At 40.5% G+C, this 14,185-nt stretch overlaps 1 protein-coding gene across 2 annotated transcripts in view; it reads left to right on the forward strand.

Moving 5' to 3' along the window:
* olfm2a (olfactomedin 2a) overlaps positions 1-14,185 on the forward strand; it is a 40,746-nt gene that overhangs the window by 11,840 nt on the left and 14,721 nt on the right. The window contains exon 1 of one of the 2 annotated variants that reach the window (XM_085271565.1): positions 7,096-7,527. The exons of the other annotated variant lie outside the window; for it this stretch is intronic. Coding sequence (XP_085127691.1) covers positions 7,384-7,527 — 144 coding nt within the window. The 5' untranslated portion in view covers positions 7,096-7,383. Of the gene's footprint in view, positions 1-7,095; positions 7,528-14,185 lie in introns of those variants that run through there. 2 annotated transcript variants of the gene reach the window in all.

A 14,185-nucleotide genomic window follows, 5' to 3' on the forward strand; every position in this document is an offset into this window, starting at 1 on the left:
ACATGCTATCTAAGAATAGCTACCAGCTCTACTGCAAACACACATGAACAGAACATTAATGAAACAAAGCAGTTTGAAAGTAAAGTGATAAGATGGTGGAATAGCACTTATGCTGCATGCTAAAGCAGATTTGAAAATGCTCTTAAGACTAAACAGCAAAATTGTATATAGAGATTTGTAAATGTTATGTCAATTACATGTATTTTATCAACTGAAATGTCTTAAAGTGATTCAATATCTGAGGGTTTCTAACACTCGGAATAAGACAAGTTAAAATCTGGATGAAAAAAATCATTTTGTAAGTTCAGTAAAGGCTGTTTTGAAGAGGCAGGTAGCTATGGGGGGGCTGTCTCAATTAGGAGGATTTCTTTGAGCTTTTGTTACCTTTCTGTTGTGAAGAAGACTTCCAAATTGCTGTCAGTAATTACTCCATTTACAGTAATAGCTTTCGCTATGTTACAGAGAATCAATGATTAGCTGGGAGAAAAGGTCAATATGTGGCATGGGCTCTGCTGTTGGTCTGGTGTGTGGGACATTGGTAAACAGGTCACATATCCAGAAAATGACTACAGTATTACAGTATCTGTAAGTGTCAATGCATGTCTGCACGCATCTACATATGTGCAGTGGCTCTGTGTGTGTGTCTGGGTGGGGAGGGGGGCAATTTAACTGGGCGTATCAAGCCTCAGGAAGGGCTGCACTGAGTCACATTCAGCTGGTGATGAGGGCACGAGAAGGAGCAGAACATAGAGCCATGCTGGGCTGCAGAATGCATTGCTGCTGATTGCCACATGTAGTCCTTGTGTATTGGTTTGATCAAGGCTTTTCTTTTTCCAAGCCCAAAGCAAAATGTGGCACCCTGCTTGTGCCTGATTGAGCTATCTAAGATTCAACCAAACACATACAGCTTATCGTATCCTACAAATAATACTGTACAACCCCCCATAGACAGTTAGGATTGTAATCAAGGGAGCAATCAGGAGCAATCAGTTCTTCTGTGAATAAATTTGAATGCATGTTCCAGCAGTATATTCAGAAAGCTACCCGGTATATTATACAAGATTGTTTTTTTTTCATGTCATGTGTGCTGGGTAAAAGAGAAATACTGTCTGCGAGTTTGGCTTGGATTTAAATGCTTTACTCACTCTCTGCACAATAGTTCTTGAAATCTTACTGTAAGTTTGACCATTCTGTGAGCTCAGTCGAGAATATTAGAGGTTCAGGAGCCTGATATGTGTATTCAATCTTCAGTCTTGCTTTGTCTGTGGATGGATCTTCTTGCTTTCATTGTGATTTGATTAGATGGGATTTATGGGCTATATTGTAAAGACAGTAAATAAGCTCAGCAGTAAGGTATTGTGTTGGTGTCAATATAGCCATGCAGACACACTAACCAAATTAATTTCCTTTACTACATATTCCTACACCACAGGTGAGAAGAACAAATTCTCACCTGTTCATGACTTTTATTTTAGCTAAGCGCTTTTAGCCTGACGCTAATGCTGTCACGTTCCTTGTTTTATTTTACTTTAACCCGCATTGCACAGCTTAACCAGGACTGTCACGCAAGCACCATAAAAGGGTAATGCAGAAAAATTCACAGCTCAGTGGAGAAAAAGTGCTGTTGCTCATGGAAGTGGACACAAATGTGAAAAAGCCTTGACATACACAGGCAAAACTCGGCATGCATATGTGAACACACCCACACTTAAATCGAAACGTAGGAGGAACATAACAAATGGGCTGTACTGTAGCTCTCACGGGCAGTATGTACCTAAGGTTACCTAATTGTCATCAGATTAATTAAGCTTAAAAGTTACCCTGATGCAAGTTCAAGATTAACAGACTCCCATGCAAGGTCTGAATGCAAGCGTCATATATCCTGTCATTATTCATACTCATCATCGTCAGTCATCTCTGCGGTCAGATGATTGTTCACTACTTGAATTATTGACCATATTCTTCAGAAAAGGGCGTGTCCTCTGTACTTTATGCACGCAAGTCTTGAATTGTGTATACAGTCCTCACATGGTCTCTGTCACTACTGTAAAATGTAAAACGCCAGATGAATTTCCTTAATCAGAGGCCTGCAGGAGCAATTAATAGATTAATCATTCCATGTTGCAAATACCAGTGTGTCTGTTGGCCTGAACCTTGGGGTACAACCTATTTACGGGATTTAAATAGTTGCCATGGTAATGAGGTCACACTTTGTTTAAGCTGATTTTGATCTTGATACATTTAGAAGGAAGTGGGCCTCCGTGTCCATCAGCTAATTAATGAATTATGACTCAGAAAAATAGCCAGTATTCTTAGAGCCTGATGACTCCGCTATCGTTCAGCGCTCAGGCGGGGGCTTTATTTCTGCGAAGCCTTGCTACTTCAGTCATAACAGTTCTGCATCATGATGATAGAGGTCTGTGTAATTAGCTGAGGTGTAATTTGGTTCTGTGTTTTAGCTGTGAATCTGTAGCTGGCTGTGTATTTATGCTTGGTGACAATGTTGCTTGTGCTTGGTGCTTTCTGTTCCCTAGTATTGTAGTCTCACCCAAAGCTTGTCCCTATAGCCTCTGGACTTTGTAGCGCTCTACTGCCACCCATGGGTGTGCACAAGTGTTTCCATTTCTGTAGTTGGAGGGCAGCTTCACCATTTGAACTGATTAAAAATGCCCTTTATATCCACACCCACAGGCAAGAGCAGAATGGCCTTTTTTTTAGATGTTTATAATAACAACACAAGGCCATGTTGGTGTGACTGTGCTGCAAAGCTTCGCAACATGCATCCCTCCACAGTAATGTATGTATTGCCAGAACAAGAGTTAAACATCATGTGCATCTTTTCTCATTGCCCAAAAAGCAAAGAGAAACAAAAGGGAGACAGTGAGGGTTCTTAGAGGCTATATAACATTTACAGTGAAGAAGTACAAAAGGGAGGGACAAAAAACTGCAGACAATGACACAGCAGAGTTATGCAGAAAATTATGCTGGCCAATTATTCGAGTCAAAATGATATGGAATGGAATGGCAGTGAAAATTAATCAAAAAGGATTAAATTAATACAGGTTAAATGGCTGACTTCCTCTCTGGCTAATATTTAATAAAAGCTTGTTCCGCCAACAGACTTTGTGATTAGACAGTTGATTGGCAGAGGCTGGAATTCTTTGAAGTATAACAGATTGTCCTCATCGCCCATTTTTGCCATCATTTATTTAGTCCATCTAGTCACAAAAGATGGCATATGACCCATAGTCTGTGAAAGGAATTTTAAAGAGCTCAGTGGAAACATGATCTATACAGCAACCGCTAAAGCACCACTTATCAGCAGCGGACTTTGATTGAGTGATGCTTCAAAAAGCAAGATAAATGTGCAAAAGTCAAACGTCGGGGAAAAGATATGAGGCTGGATCTTACATGAGCCTCCTTCAATATTGTTAACCAGCACAATTAGCAGGCACGGAATCAATGTGGTTTTGTTACTGGCACTAAAAAAATCAGACTGAAGAATACATAATTGTGTACACTGCTAGTAGAAAATAGAGGGCTAAGAAAACTCCTCCCATGTGAAACTTGATGCATTTTTATTCAGCCATAATCTTTCATCTAAAAAAATATGCTCCTTAGAATGAATCATTTCTCTGTTTGAGGTTATGTATATCAAATCTACTTCAGTCGTACCGTTCTGCACACCAAAGCAGCCATCACAATAACCTTACAGGACTACACTATTTTTTGGCTAGTTTGACCTATTTGGACTATTACTTCTGAGAACATTATATGACAATGTCTGGGGCTCTGTTTAATTGCTGGAGCAGTACATAACTAGTACAGAATACTTCATGGCTGCTGACTGTAGATGGTTATATCAAAACTCTGGTCATTTTATTTAATTGAGCATAGCAATAGTTCAGGCAGGCCATTAAATCCAGCTCAGCCATAGACCTGTGTCAGCCTACACCAGCGGAAGGCTCAGTTGATACCCTTCTACTCATCTAATTGGCAAATCTCAGAAAGGACATGGTCTTTAGGTTGCTTTAGCCTTCTCACCATTACTGCATTTGCAGGCCACTCTGCAGCCCACCCACCACCACAGCTCCAACTTTTATGGCATATCTGACGTACCTAATGCCACATTTCTCATTCTGCTGGTTGCAGACGAGAGCCATGCTGCCAAATATAAATTACAGCTGATGGAAATAACAGTTTTCTTTGAACTGACCTAAATGATACCAATTTGGTTTATTTTGAGATCTGAAAATAGAAAGTTCAGAGCTTGAGCTTGATGCAAAGATGCGTCTGTGATTTAAAAAAAAAGACAAATTATAACTACTTTTATCTGTGTATGTCCTTTTATGTTTTGTGAAATTTTGAGTATGACATAGTGGAAAAACGGAAGCTGTATTGCCTTATTTTCATTCACAGGAGGGGATAAGAGTTTGTTTTTACTTTAGATTGGCATGATGCCAGTCTTTCTGATGATGGAAATTGTTGAGTAGGGGCTAGGAACAGCAATCTGTCAAAACATCCTTGGAAGTGTAGAGTAATGTGTGTGTTTTTACTTTCTCAGCATTTTCTGTGCTATCTTGCTATTGCATAATGCATTATTGAACTCTTATTCAGCAGCCAAACTGCACAAATTGGAGCCACAAAAAAACAAAAAAACAAAAAGAAAACAAACAAAAAAAAACAAGCAAAAACAAAATAAGAACAAAACAAATAAATAGATTTTTTCTTCGAATCAAAGTGAAATATATTTTACTTCTTCTAGTTGCCACATCTGCACATTGAATGTTTGATCTCTATATCTATATCTATATTAAGCATCATCCTAAATTTCCTTTTCGCTCAGGCATCTTTCTTTGTTACCAGCTTTTCTTTGAGAAACCTGAGAAGATTGGCTCATTTGATTACGGAATAAAGACTCAAGAGATGTCTGTATCTATACTTAAATCTTTGCTGCCACCCTGTGAATATGATCAATACTGCATGCTTTACAGATGATGTGTTCAAGGAAGCAAACAGTAAGGGAATTTGTAAAATATTGCTTCCCTCAACCTCCATATGTGAACAAAACCTTCTGAAATAAAATGAAACTAATCAAAAAGACTCAGCTCTAAAAAATATAATTACATTAGAGACCTGTATATGCACATTATAATCCAGAGATAAATATACAGATATAACTGGTTTGTTAGAAAACATAAAAGAAGCAAACTGTTATATTATTAATTTAATAATGAAAGATGAATACAAGAGTATATTTTTAAAATGCCCGTGGGCTCCATTAGAATAACCTTTTTAAGAAACAGGTGAAAGCATGTAGGTGTATGTGCGCGCGGTCACGTGTGAATGCGTGCGTGTGCTATCATGCACATTACATTTTACCTTTCTCACTAAAACCTCTGTTAGACATGGAAAAGTGTGACTCTAAACAGTGCTGCCACATTCACCCTCATATCTCCTTGAAGAATTTTCATAAGGTGACAGCTACCTGCCAACAAATTCCGTGTTGCTCAATAACAACGACAGGCAGTGGCCATCACCTGCTGTATGTTGACGGCTCTTGTTTACAATTCCACTGGCTACCACAAGGGGTCAGTGTTGCCACATGTAGGGCACAAACAAGCACGACTTAGGCAATAGCAGGTGAGTTGAGGATGGCTGACGTGTTTTGGATGGGGCTCAGAAAGCTGTCTCTTCTGATTATCACTTCACTGTACACCCTACACAGAAGAGCCCATATCATTCATCCAATGTGACTGCTTGAGAAAGGGAGCCCAGCCATGGCAGACAAAATGAATAAGTCAGCAGACCAGGAAGAAGGCAAGAAAAGGGGATGACCTGGCCGTTTTGCCTGAGCAAGCCATTCTGTCATCATTTAGGGCATAAAATGACACGGCCAGTCGTCAAATAACTTTCCAGTAATTGCTGTGAGCAGAGGCTTGAGACATGGTTCAATTTTCATACCGCTCCATCTGGTCCATTGTAGAGGTGAGCGGAAAATTCAAGCAGCTATGATCTCAAAGACAAAATGTTTCCACGAAATCGGTCTAGACTTCAGAACATGCTGGATGTCTGGCCTGACACAGGCTCAAACCAGACTTTCACCAAGGGAAATGACAGTAAAATGAGACAGAAACAGTTGGTAAGCTATCTGATACTGATTTACCTTCTGTTTGATCACAACAATAAAACTCTGCTACTTGAAAAGTAATCTAAGCATCATTTTTTCAGCAGGTCATCTCACAGCACCAGGATGAGTGAGAAAACGCAGGTTTATTATAACTTTAAGCCAAAATTCCAAGTTGGAAAAAAAAGCAGTCCTCTTGCAGATGTTTGCAATTACACGACGTAACATCAGAGTAAATTAACACAGTGAGCATCAAGAAGTTAGTGTCATTAGATACTTTTCTTATCACTCCGACATTGATTCTTTAAAAGTACAAGCTACAGGCTAATTTAGGATATGTCATGAAGCAGAATGAAAGATGAGCTGTCAGAAGCAGCCGTGGGTTGGAGCACCTGCATCTCTCCCACATCATGTCTCCCACTTTGCCAAACCACCTGCCCATATTCACTGATGAGCCCTTAGCCAACCTTTTAATCTAAACACCCACCGGTCTACATTCTCAGTCCTGTCTTTAGTACAAACACGATGATGAAACTGCAGGATGGTCTCCTGTGCCTAACATTGCACTCAGTTGCCCTGGGCATTCACATGTCACTTAACATAGAGCACAGATCAGTCCTATGAAATCAGTCTCAGATCTCTCTGCTTAAGAAATAAGTGCACGCGCGCACACATCAAGATGTGAGTCATAAAAGAACAGGCAAATGTCAGCGAACGAGAGGGGAAGGAAAAAGAATGGATACATGCATGCAAAACAGGGCTGGAAAGAACAGAGGAAGGGCTGATTGGGAGGGGATGAGACGGAGAGGCAGCCAATGCGGAGCTCTGCATCTTGAGGAAGAGAGGAGGGGAGAGAGAGGGAGAGAGCTAAGAGAAGAGTAAGGAAGTGAGAGAGGTGGAAAGAGAGGGAGAGAGAGATGAGAGCGAGAATGTGGGGGAGGGAGGGAGAGGGTGAAGCTAAGGCAGTCACTCTGAGAGGGAAGGCTCCAGTGTGGTGCTTTTGGATGTGAGCTGCTCTCCTCTAACCAGCCTCTGCCCATCCCTTTGACTGAAACAGTGGTGTGTGGGTCTAGTAATTGTGCTGTACCAGCTGTGGGGGGTGCTGCTGCTGCTCAGGCTCAGGCACAAGCTGACTGGCTGGTTCCCTGGCTAGGTTGTCTGAGGCAGAGTGGGGTTGACTGGAGCTGAGGTCTAGGGAAGGGCAGGGCAGGGCTGGCTGTTGGGCCATTTGTGCCAGGGCCCCACAGGAAGCAAACATGAGCGTTCCTATGCTAAAGATCGGGGCAGTTCTCAGCACCATGGCCATGGTGACCAACTGGATGTCTCAGACTCTGCCCTCTCTGGTGGGACTCAACGGAACCACCATCTCCAGAGGGGGCACATCAGAAAGGATTGTCAGCGTGCGTATCAATTCTTTTTGCTTATTTGCAAGTGCGTGTGCAGTGTTTTTGTTTGAGCATGCTGTTGTGAATGTGAGAAAGAAAGCGAGAATGTGACAGATTAAAGAGAGTGACACAGCAGCAGACAGAGGGAGAAAGTGAAGAAGCAGAAGAGAGGTTTCAGAGAGACGTGTGAAGACGCGAGTAAGAATAAAAGAGCCCACGTTGTGTTAACAGAGAGACGATGGAGACAGATACGCATGTGAGAACAAGGTTTCAGTGAAGCATGAATGATGCATATGTTTGTGGGAGAGTCATAAGTATAAGGATGCAGAATTGTTGGCTTGTGATTGTGAGTGATGGTGAGTGGCGGACAGTCTAAGTGTGGATGTTTGCAGGAGACCATATGTTTTTGCCAGGGTGACAGGAGGTAGAGAGCTGTCCTGACTGATGCTCAGGCTGATCCTATCTGTCAGTCACCTCCAGGGTGGGAAGGAGGTGATGAGGAACACCGAGAGGTTAATACAGTTTTACAGCTTTGAGTATGTCTTATTCCTCCCTTGCTATGTCTATCTTTAAGCATTTTAGATTGTTATCGCCTCAAATTAAACACTGGCCTCATCCTGAAAGGTCATAAGGGCAATTAAGGTGTTTTATAAATAAAACAGCAGTTTATTTATTTATTTTGAATATTTTTTAGTGGTTAATGCTTCCATAATGTTGTACTCTCTTTCTCATGAGGTAACACAGACAATGAGACAGACAGGGAACAAACAAAAACAGAAAGAAAGAAATGAATGTAATATTTTCCGGATCATCTGCAGTAAGTGATCGCTTTTCCTCTATCCTGAGTGTCTTTCTATGGCAGCTTACCCATTAAGTAAATGTTCTGGTCTGTTCAAAAAGACAGAATGAAATTGAAAGTCCCAAGAGGTCTGTGACCATCTGGATGTGTGGTTTCGCATGCATATTGTGCATGACAGTGTTTGTGTGTTCAGACATGTACACATGGAATGTTTAGACATTCTTGTCTCAGGGGTGAAGGTCCATCTGTGGTAAGAAGAGTTTTAGGATGTAAAGTGGCTTGTTAAAACATAAATCTACCACTTTATGTCTTCCTAATGTAGCAGTGGTGTGCCAGTGGAAATGTTTCCCCTTTAAAGAACACTTTCAGACAGTAATATCTTTTTTTGAAAATGTCAAGCACCTGGAAAATTGCTTCAAACTGTTAATCTTTCAAACAACTTGCGCATATGTCGGGTAATTTAGAGCAGAACTCAAGGTAAGAAATGTTTGGATTATAAGTCTTTTATATTATTCTATTATTCCAGTTTTCCTTAGAGGTTATGGCTTAGTTAATCGCTGATTTCTTCTCTATACCAACTCATTCTGCTCAGGATCAGATGGGATAAAAATAAACATCGCCATGTTTATTTTCAATAAACTCTTTCCAAACAAGATTTGAGATCAGAAGCTTAATCATTTGCATTTCAAAAGACTGGATACAATAAAATACAATAAATAGTCATGAGTGGATATTTTCTTTGAGGCAGCCCTAATTCACTGCCAAAGGAGGAAAAATGTTGCTACTGAAGTTCATTTCATCAAAGTTTTAACAAAACTGATGAGCCCGTTTGATGGTGCCACAAATTATTACTGTGTAACAGTCTGTTGTGATGGGAAATGTCTTCTCTTTGAGACAGGGATAATCTCCGCTCATAAACAATGGCAGCAAATAAAACTTTAATGTAAAACCTTGCTTCAAAGTCCCGTCACTATTAATGAGACTTTTGCCTGTGATGATCTTAGAAGCAGTCATGACTCACAAATTGTTTAGAGTTTGAATCAAAGACAATATAGCTGTGGTCTTGTGACACTCTGGTGCTAACATGCCAGTAGCTGTTGCCTGCCTGCTTTCCACCCTGGCACCCATGCATGCTGCATTGCATATTCTCTAAGCTCAGAGCTATTTTCCAAGTCTGCTTCACTTGCTTTCTGTGCCTGTCTTCTAACCAGCTGACCCAAGAACACAGCTGACTGAATTCATGTGGGCCTTTCTGTGATGGCACTGAGCACAACACTGCCTGGGTGCTTGTACACATCTGTGTAGTGCAGAACCATGTTCCTTAATGAGCAGACGAGACCCTGGAAACACTTACACAGAAGAAGCGTGGCTATAAAGAATTGCTAAGACAAGTTAAAGCTATAAACCTGCCAGACAGAGTGTACACACTAAATCATCTTTTTTATTATGATAGCAAAATGATTTATTCATCTATAAAGAGTGTTATACATTTAAAAAGAAATGTTCTTAAAGTGCTGTGTGGACACACAGCAGATACCAGGGGTATATCTGATAAATTTCTGCACTTTTTTCCAATTATTTATCAAGTTCTGGTCAATGAGACATAAAGGCATGGATTAAAAATGAGTTTTAATTTCTTAGTATAGCATATATATCTTCTCTGTCTGACCGCAAGACAAACAAGTGACAAGTGCTACTCAAGTAAAAGAAGTAGCACGATGTTCAAAGCTGAAAACAGTGTCAAGGAGAGCACTTATTATCTCGGGCAGAGGTTTAGGAGAAATAATGAGACTTCCAAATTTGCCTTCCAAAAAGAGTAATTACCATAAACAACTACTGCAATTCAAACATTACCTGCTATAAATTGTGAGACACAAGATACACCAAGTCTCTAATGCAGTTTGGCGTTCTTCAGCTTAGTATGTTCAACCTACAAAAACTGTCGTTGAAAAAAAAAAAGAGCTGTCTGTCCTTAGTTATAGAAATAAAAGGACACATTCACAGTGCGAGACACATAATAAAAAAAGGCTTGTCCATGAATCGAACCCTGCTGTGCTCTAAGTTAAAGCTGAAAATCTGTTGAGATGAAAAATGCTTGCTTTTCTACATAATAATAATAATCACTGAATCTCTCAACACTTTCAGTGAACACAGCATAAGTCAAGGATAACTGTCTCATTATAGATAAAAATAAATAAATAAATACATGTATGTGTGCACAAGACTGGCATAGATAGGTTCCTCTCAATAAAACTGCAGCAGGGTGCCTGGATGTGTATGCATGTGGTGACGCTCCCTTTGATATCTAAATTAAGAAAGCTGTGAGGAAGAAGTCTGAATAAAATATTCTCACCATCAGAGGAGAGAATGGAACAACAAACGTCAGTGTACAAAGAGGCAGGACACAGAAACTGATTGGGGTCACGCAGCCTCTGTCAGGATGTGAGACCGTAAACTTTATCACTTCCACTGCGGAATCCAATAAAGTGTATTGTAAAAATTGATTCTCAGCTATGGATTAAAAATTAAATACGACTGCAGGCTTTTATTTGCACACTTTATTTTTTACATTCATTGTGCTGCTTTCGATTAAATTTATCTCAGTTGGGATTCTGACAAGTGTAATCTAACGTCAGGTTAATGGGATGCAGTGGGAACAGCGACAAGCTCAGCCAATCTATAAAAGATCATTTTCAATTGTTTTAAACTTTAATTAATTATGTGATCGTCTAGCATAAAGCATTGATCCCAGAAAAGGGAATCAGGGTTTTGACATGGTTCATTTGTCATTATAAGAGTATAATTCCACCCTGCAGGACTCACGCCTGTTGCAATTCCTCCATTTTTCAAAAGCAATTCTGTAATCCATATTTCTACCAATGAAACACTAACTGTGTTATAACAGTTTACACAGTGTTTTCTCACATAAGCCACCCTGGCACTCTCTTGCCTGTGTTTAGCACCAGACATGATAGAGCTATCTTGCATCGCTGCAACAGAAGAGCAGAATCCAAATGCTTTTCACTACGGCACCTGGCACGGCGCTGGCTGGAAAAAGTGTAGAGTTGCAGTTGCGCACTCATGCCGAGTGCCAGCGAGTGTCATTTTCTTTAACCTCTCCAAGAACCCCCCCTCTTCAAAAAACACTTGATGCATATGCCCACCCCCACTGTCACTCAAGTGTGAGGTGGATTGGAACGGGTTGTGGGTGCAGATGGAAAGCGAGCAGGACGCCACTGAGAAAGGCGGCAGTCATGAGGGTGATGGAGAAAGACGGAGAGAAAGGCAGTAGGGAGCCAAAATGAGGCAGTAGGGACAGGGCCATGATGAGTTTATGACTCAAATTATTGACTGGCAACCATGCTGAGCTGATTGTGTTAATCACTTTCCTTGGGAGCAGAGGAGACCTGGGACTTCACTTGGTGTCTTTATTATTTTAAAGCCCAGCAGCTGGCTTTGGCATTAGGGATTTACTGATTGTTCATTTGAAGAGTGAATGTGTGCATTGACATGTTTATCTATATACACTCAATTATAGCAATAACTGGCAAATCTGAAAATGAGAACCGATTGTTTGGGTATAATATAGATAAAATCGAACACTGTGCAACAGAGACAGATGTCTAGTTTTTTGGGGACAAGTACTGATGGATGTTAATGCCTGGCATAAAGCATCATTCTGCTGACAGAGAGGAAAGGAAAGTAAAGCATTTTTTATGAAAGCTGGCACTGCTGGATGACAATGAAGGAAAGAAAAAGATTATTTAGGTAGAACTTCATATTTTATTTCCTGAATAAGAATTCCCCTTCTCAATGACGTCTAGATTTCATCTTCTTCTATGTCTTCTGTCTTTCTCCGTGTACAGCTCGACCTCTCCTCCTCTTCTTAACCTGTCCATCCTCGGTAGTGTTGCAATTTCTCAGCCGTGTTGACAGTTCACAGTGTAGTGGTCAGCTCTCTTCCATATCTCACAACTTGTGCCTGCCTCTGCCTGTTTGCCCCTTCTGCCTGCTGCTTATGAAAGTTATAATAGACTTCCCGTCATGCTCATAAAGTAGGGAGCTGTAGATTTATGATCTCATTTAACTCTGGCTTTACAGCAGCAAGCTCCAGGGTTGGTTTAATGAAACGCCAGAGGAAGTCCATCCTGCAAATCAGCAGTGATACCACCAGCTCAAATGTCTAATTGGATAATACCTCTAAACTTTGCTAATCATTAACAAAACCAAGCAGTCTTAGTTTCTTTGTGCTACAGAGAATCACTCAGATAATGGTTTAACTTAGTAAGTTTTTTTTGGTGGAATCAGCTCTGATTTCTCTGCAGCAGGAAACAGTGGAGAAGCATCTAATCTTCACTTATCTCAGCACAGATTCCCCTAAAGTTGTCAATCAGCATTGTAACTGAATACCGTTTAAACCAAGCTAGAGGAAATTAGAGCCACTTCTCTCTTCTCCGTCAGCCTTTCTGAAAGCACAACTTCTCCTTTTCTGCTTATGAAAGTAAGCAGTTCCTCCTTTAATCAGTTTTCCCTTGGGAGGATGGAAGTTTGTGGTTTGAAGATATGTTTGCAGCTGATGGTGATGGGACGTCATGCATCCAGGCTATCTGATATGAGGTCATGGAAATGGAGGAGACTCTGAGTTGGCACAAAGTGGGAAATCCAGAAATATTAAGGAGTAATTTTCATTTTAGTGAGCAAACCCAATTGATTTTTAATTTCTCCAACCCTTTGTGGTTTCCTGTTGTTTTCATTGCTGCTGTCTTCGCCATTAATGGGCTTTTACATAGCAGCCATGTTACAGTTTCAAACCTGTCCATTACATATTTTATTTCATCCCATACATCTAATGGATAAATTTCTGGTATAGGGAGCTAAACGCCTTCCCTCTGCTGAAACCACCATCTGTGTCTGGGAGAAAAGGATCATCCTTTAAACCTTAGGTACTCCAGATAGCCGCACTGATAGCACGGCGACAGCTCAGGTTATGTTATCGTCACTACTCAAGTGTAGCAAACTAATACACGAGCTGCATACAGTATGCAAACATTACTCACACTCGTTTTCACTCTGCATATCTTGAACATAATTATGGATAAAGGAAGATATTGAGAAATTAGCCTTTTTCATTACTAATGAGATGTTTGCTAGACTACATAGTTTTGACTGTCTTAAATGAACCAATGTCAATGACCCATTCTGTAGAGATGCCTCATATTAATATCATATTAATACATTCCAAAACATATTTAAGTTTATGACGCTATGTTCAATGTGAGAGATCACTAGCTCTGATATAAAGATCCGTCTGGGCACAAAGCATATAAGGACAAGGCACATTTGCATTTAAGAATTACCTTTTCTCTCCTGCTCCCTAAACTGTCACTGTGATGAGAACGGTGAAGTTAGTGCTGAACGGATAGGTGGGTGGTAATGAAACTGGAAGTGATTCAAATAAGCTCTTCATTTCAGCTCAGCATTTATGAAACTTTAATGAACAGAAGAGAAGATTGGTTGCTGTGAAAGCTCTCTGGCTTGGAAAAGCACAGGAAGAGCACAGCGTGATATTAAACATGTTGGAAAATGAAGAAAGCATGATAATAGGCTGACATGGCTCTGATATTAAAAGAAGCTACTTTCAGCTGCTCCCTTACTCGCAAGGGGTCGCCACAGCAAGTAGCTCCACATGTTTTATTTGGCAAAGTTTTTACAGTAGATGCCTTTCTGACGAAACCCAACGTGCCTCTGATTTTATTTTGCTGAATTTCTACTGCCCGCTACGCAAGATTTCATTTGGGAAAGAAAAAAAAGTTGGTGCGACACCGACCGTGGCTCCCTTTGAAGCTGATAGCAATATGAAAAATTAATGCACAC

The sequence above is a fragment of the Mchenga conophoros genome, linkage group LG4, assembly GCF_057382185.1.
Source record: "Mchenga conophoros isolate Kocher_MC1m ecotype Shallow Benthic linkage group LG4, M_conophoros_male_GT1.1, whole genome shotgun sequence".
Classification (NCBI taxonomy): domain Eukaryota; kingdom Metazoa; phylum Chordata; class Actinopteri; order Cichliformes; family Cichlidae; genus Mchenga; species Mchenga conophoros.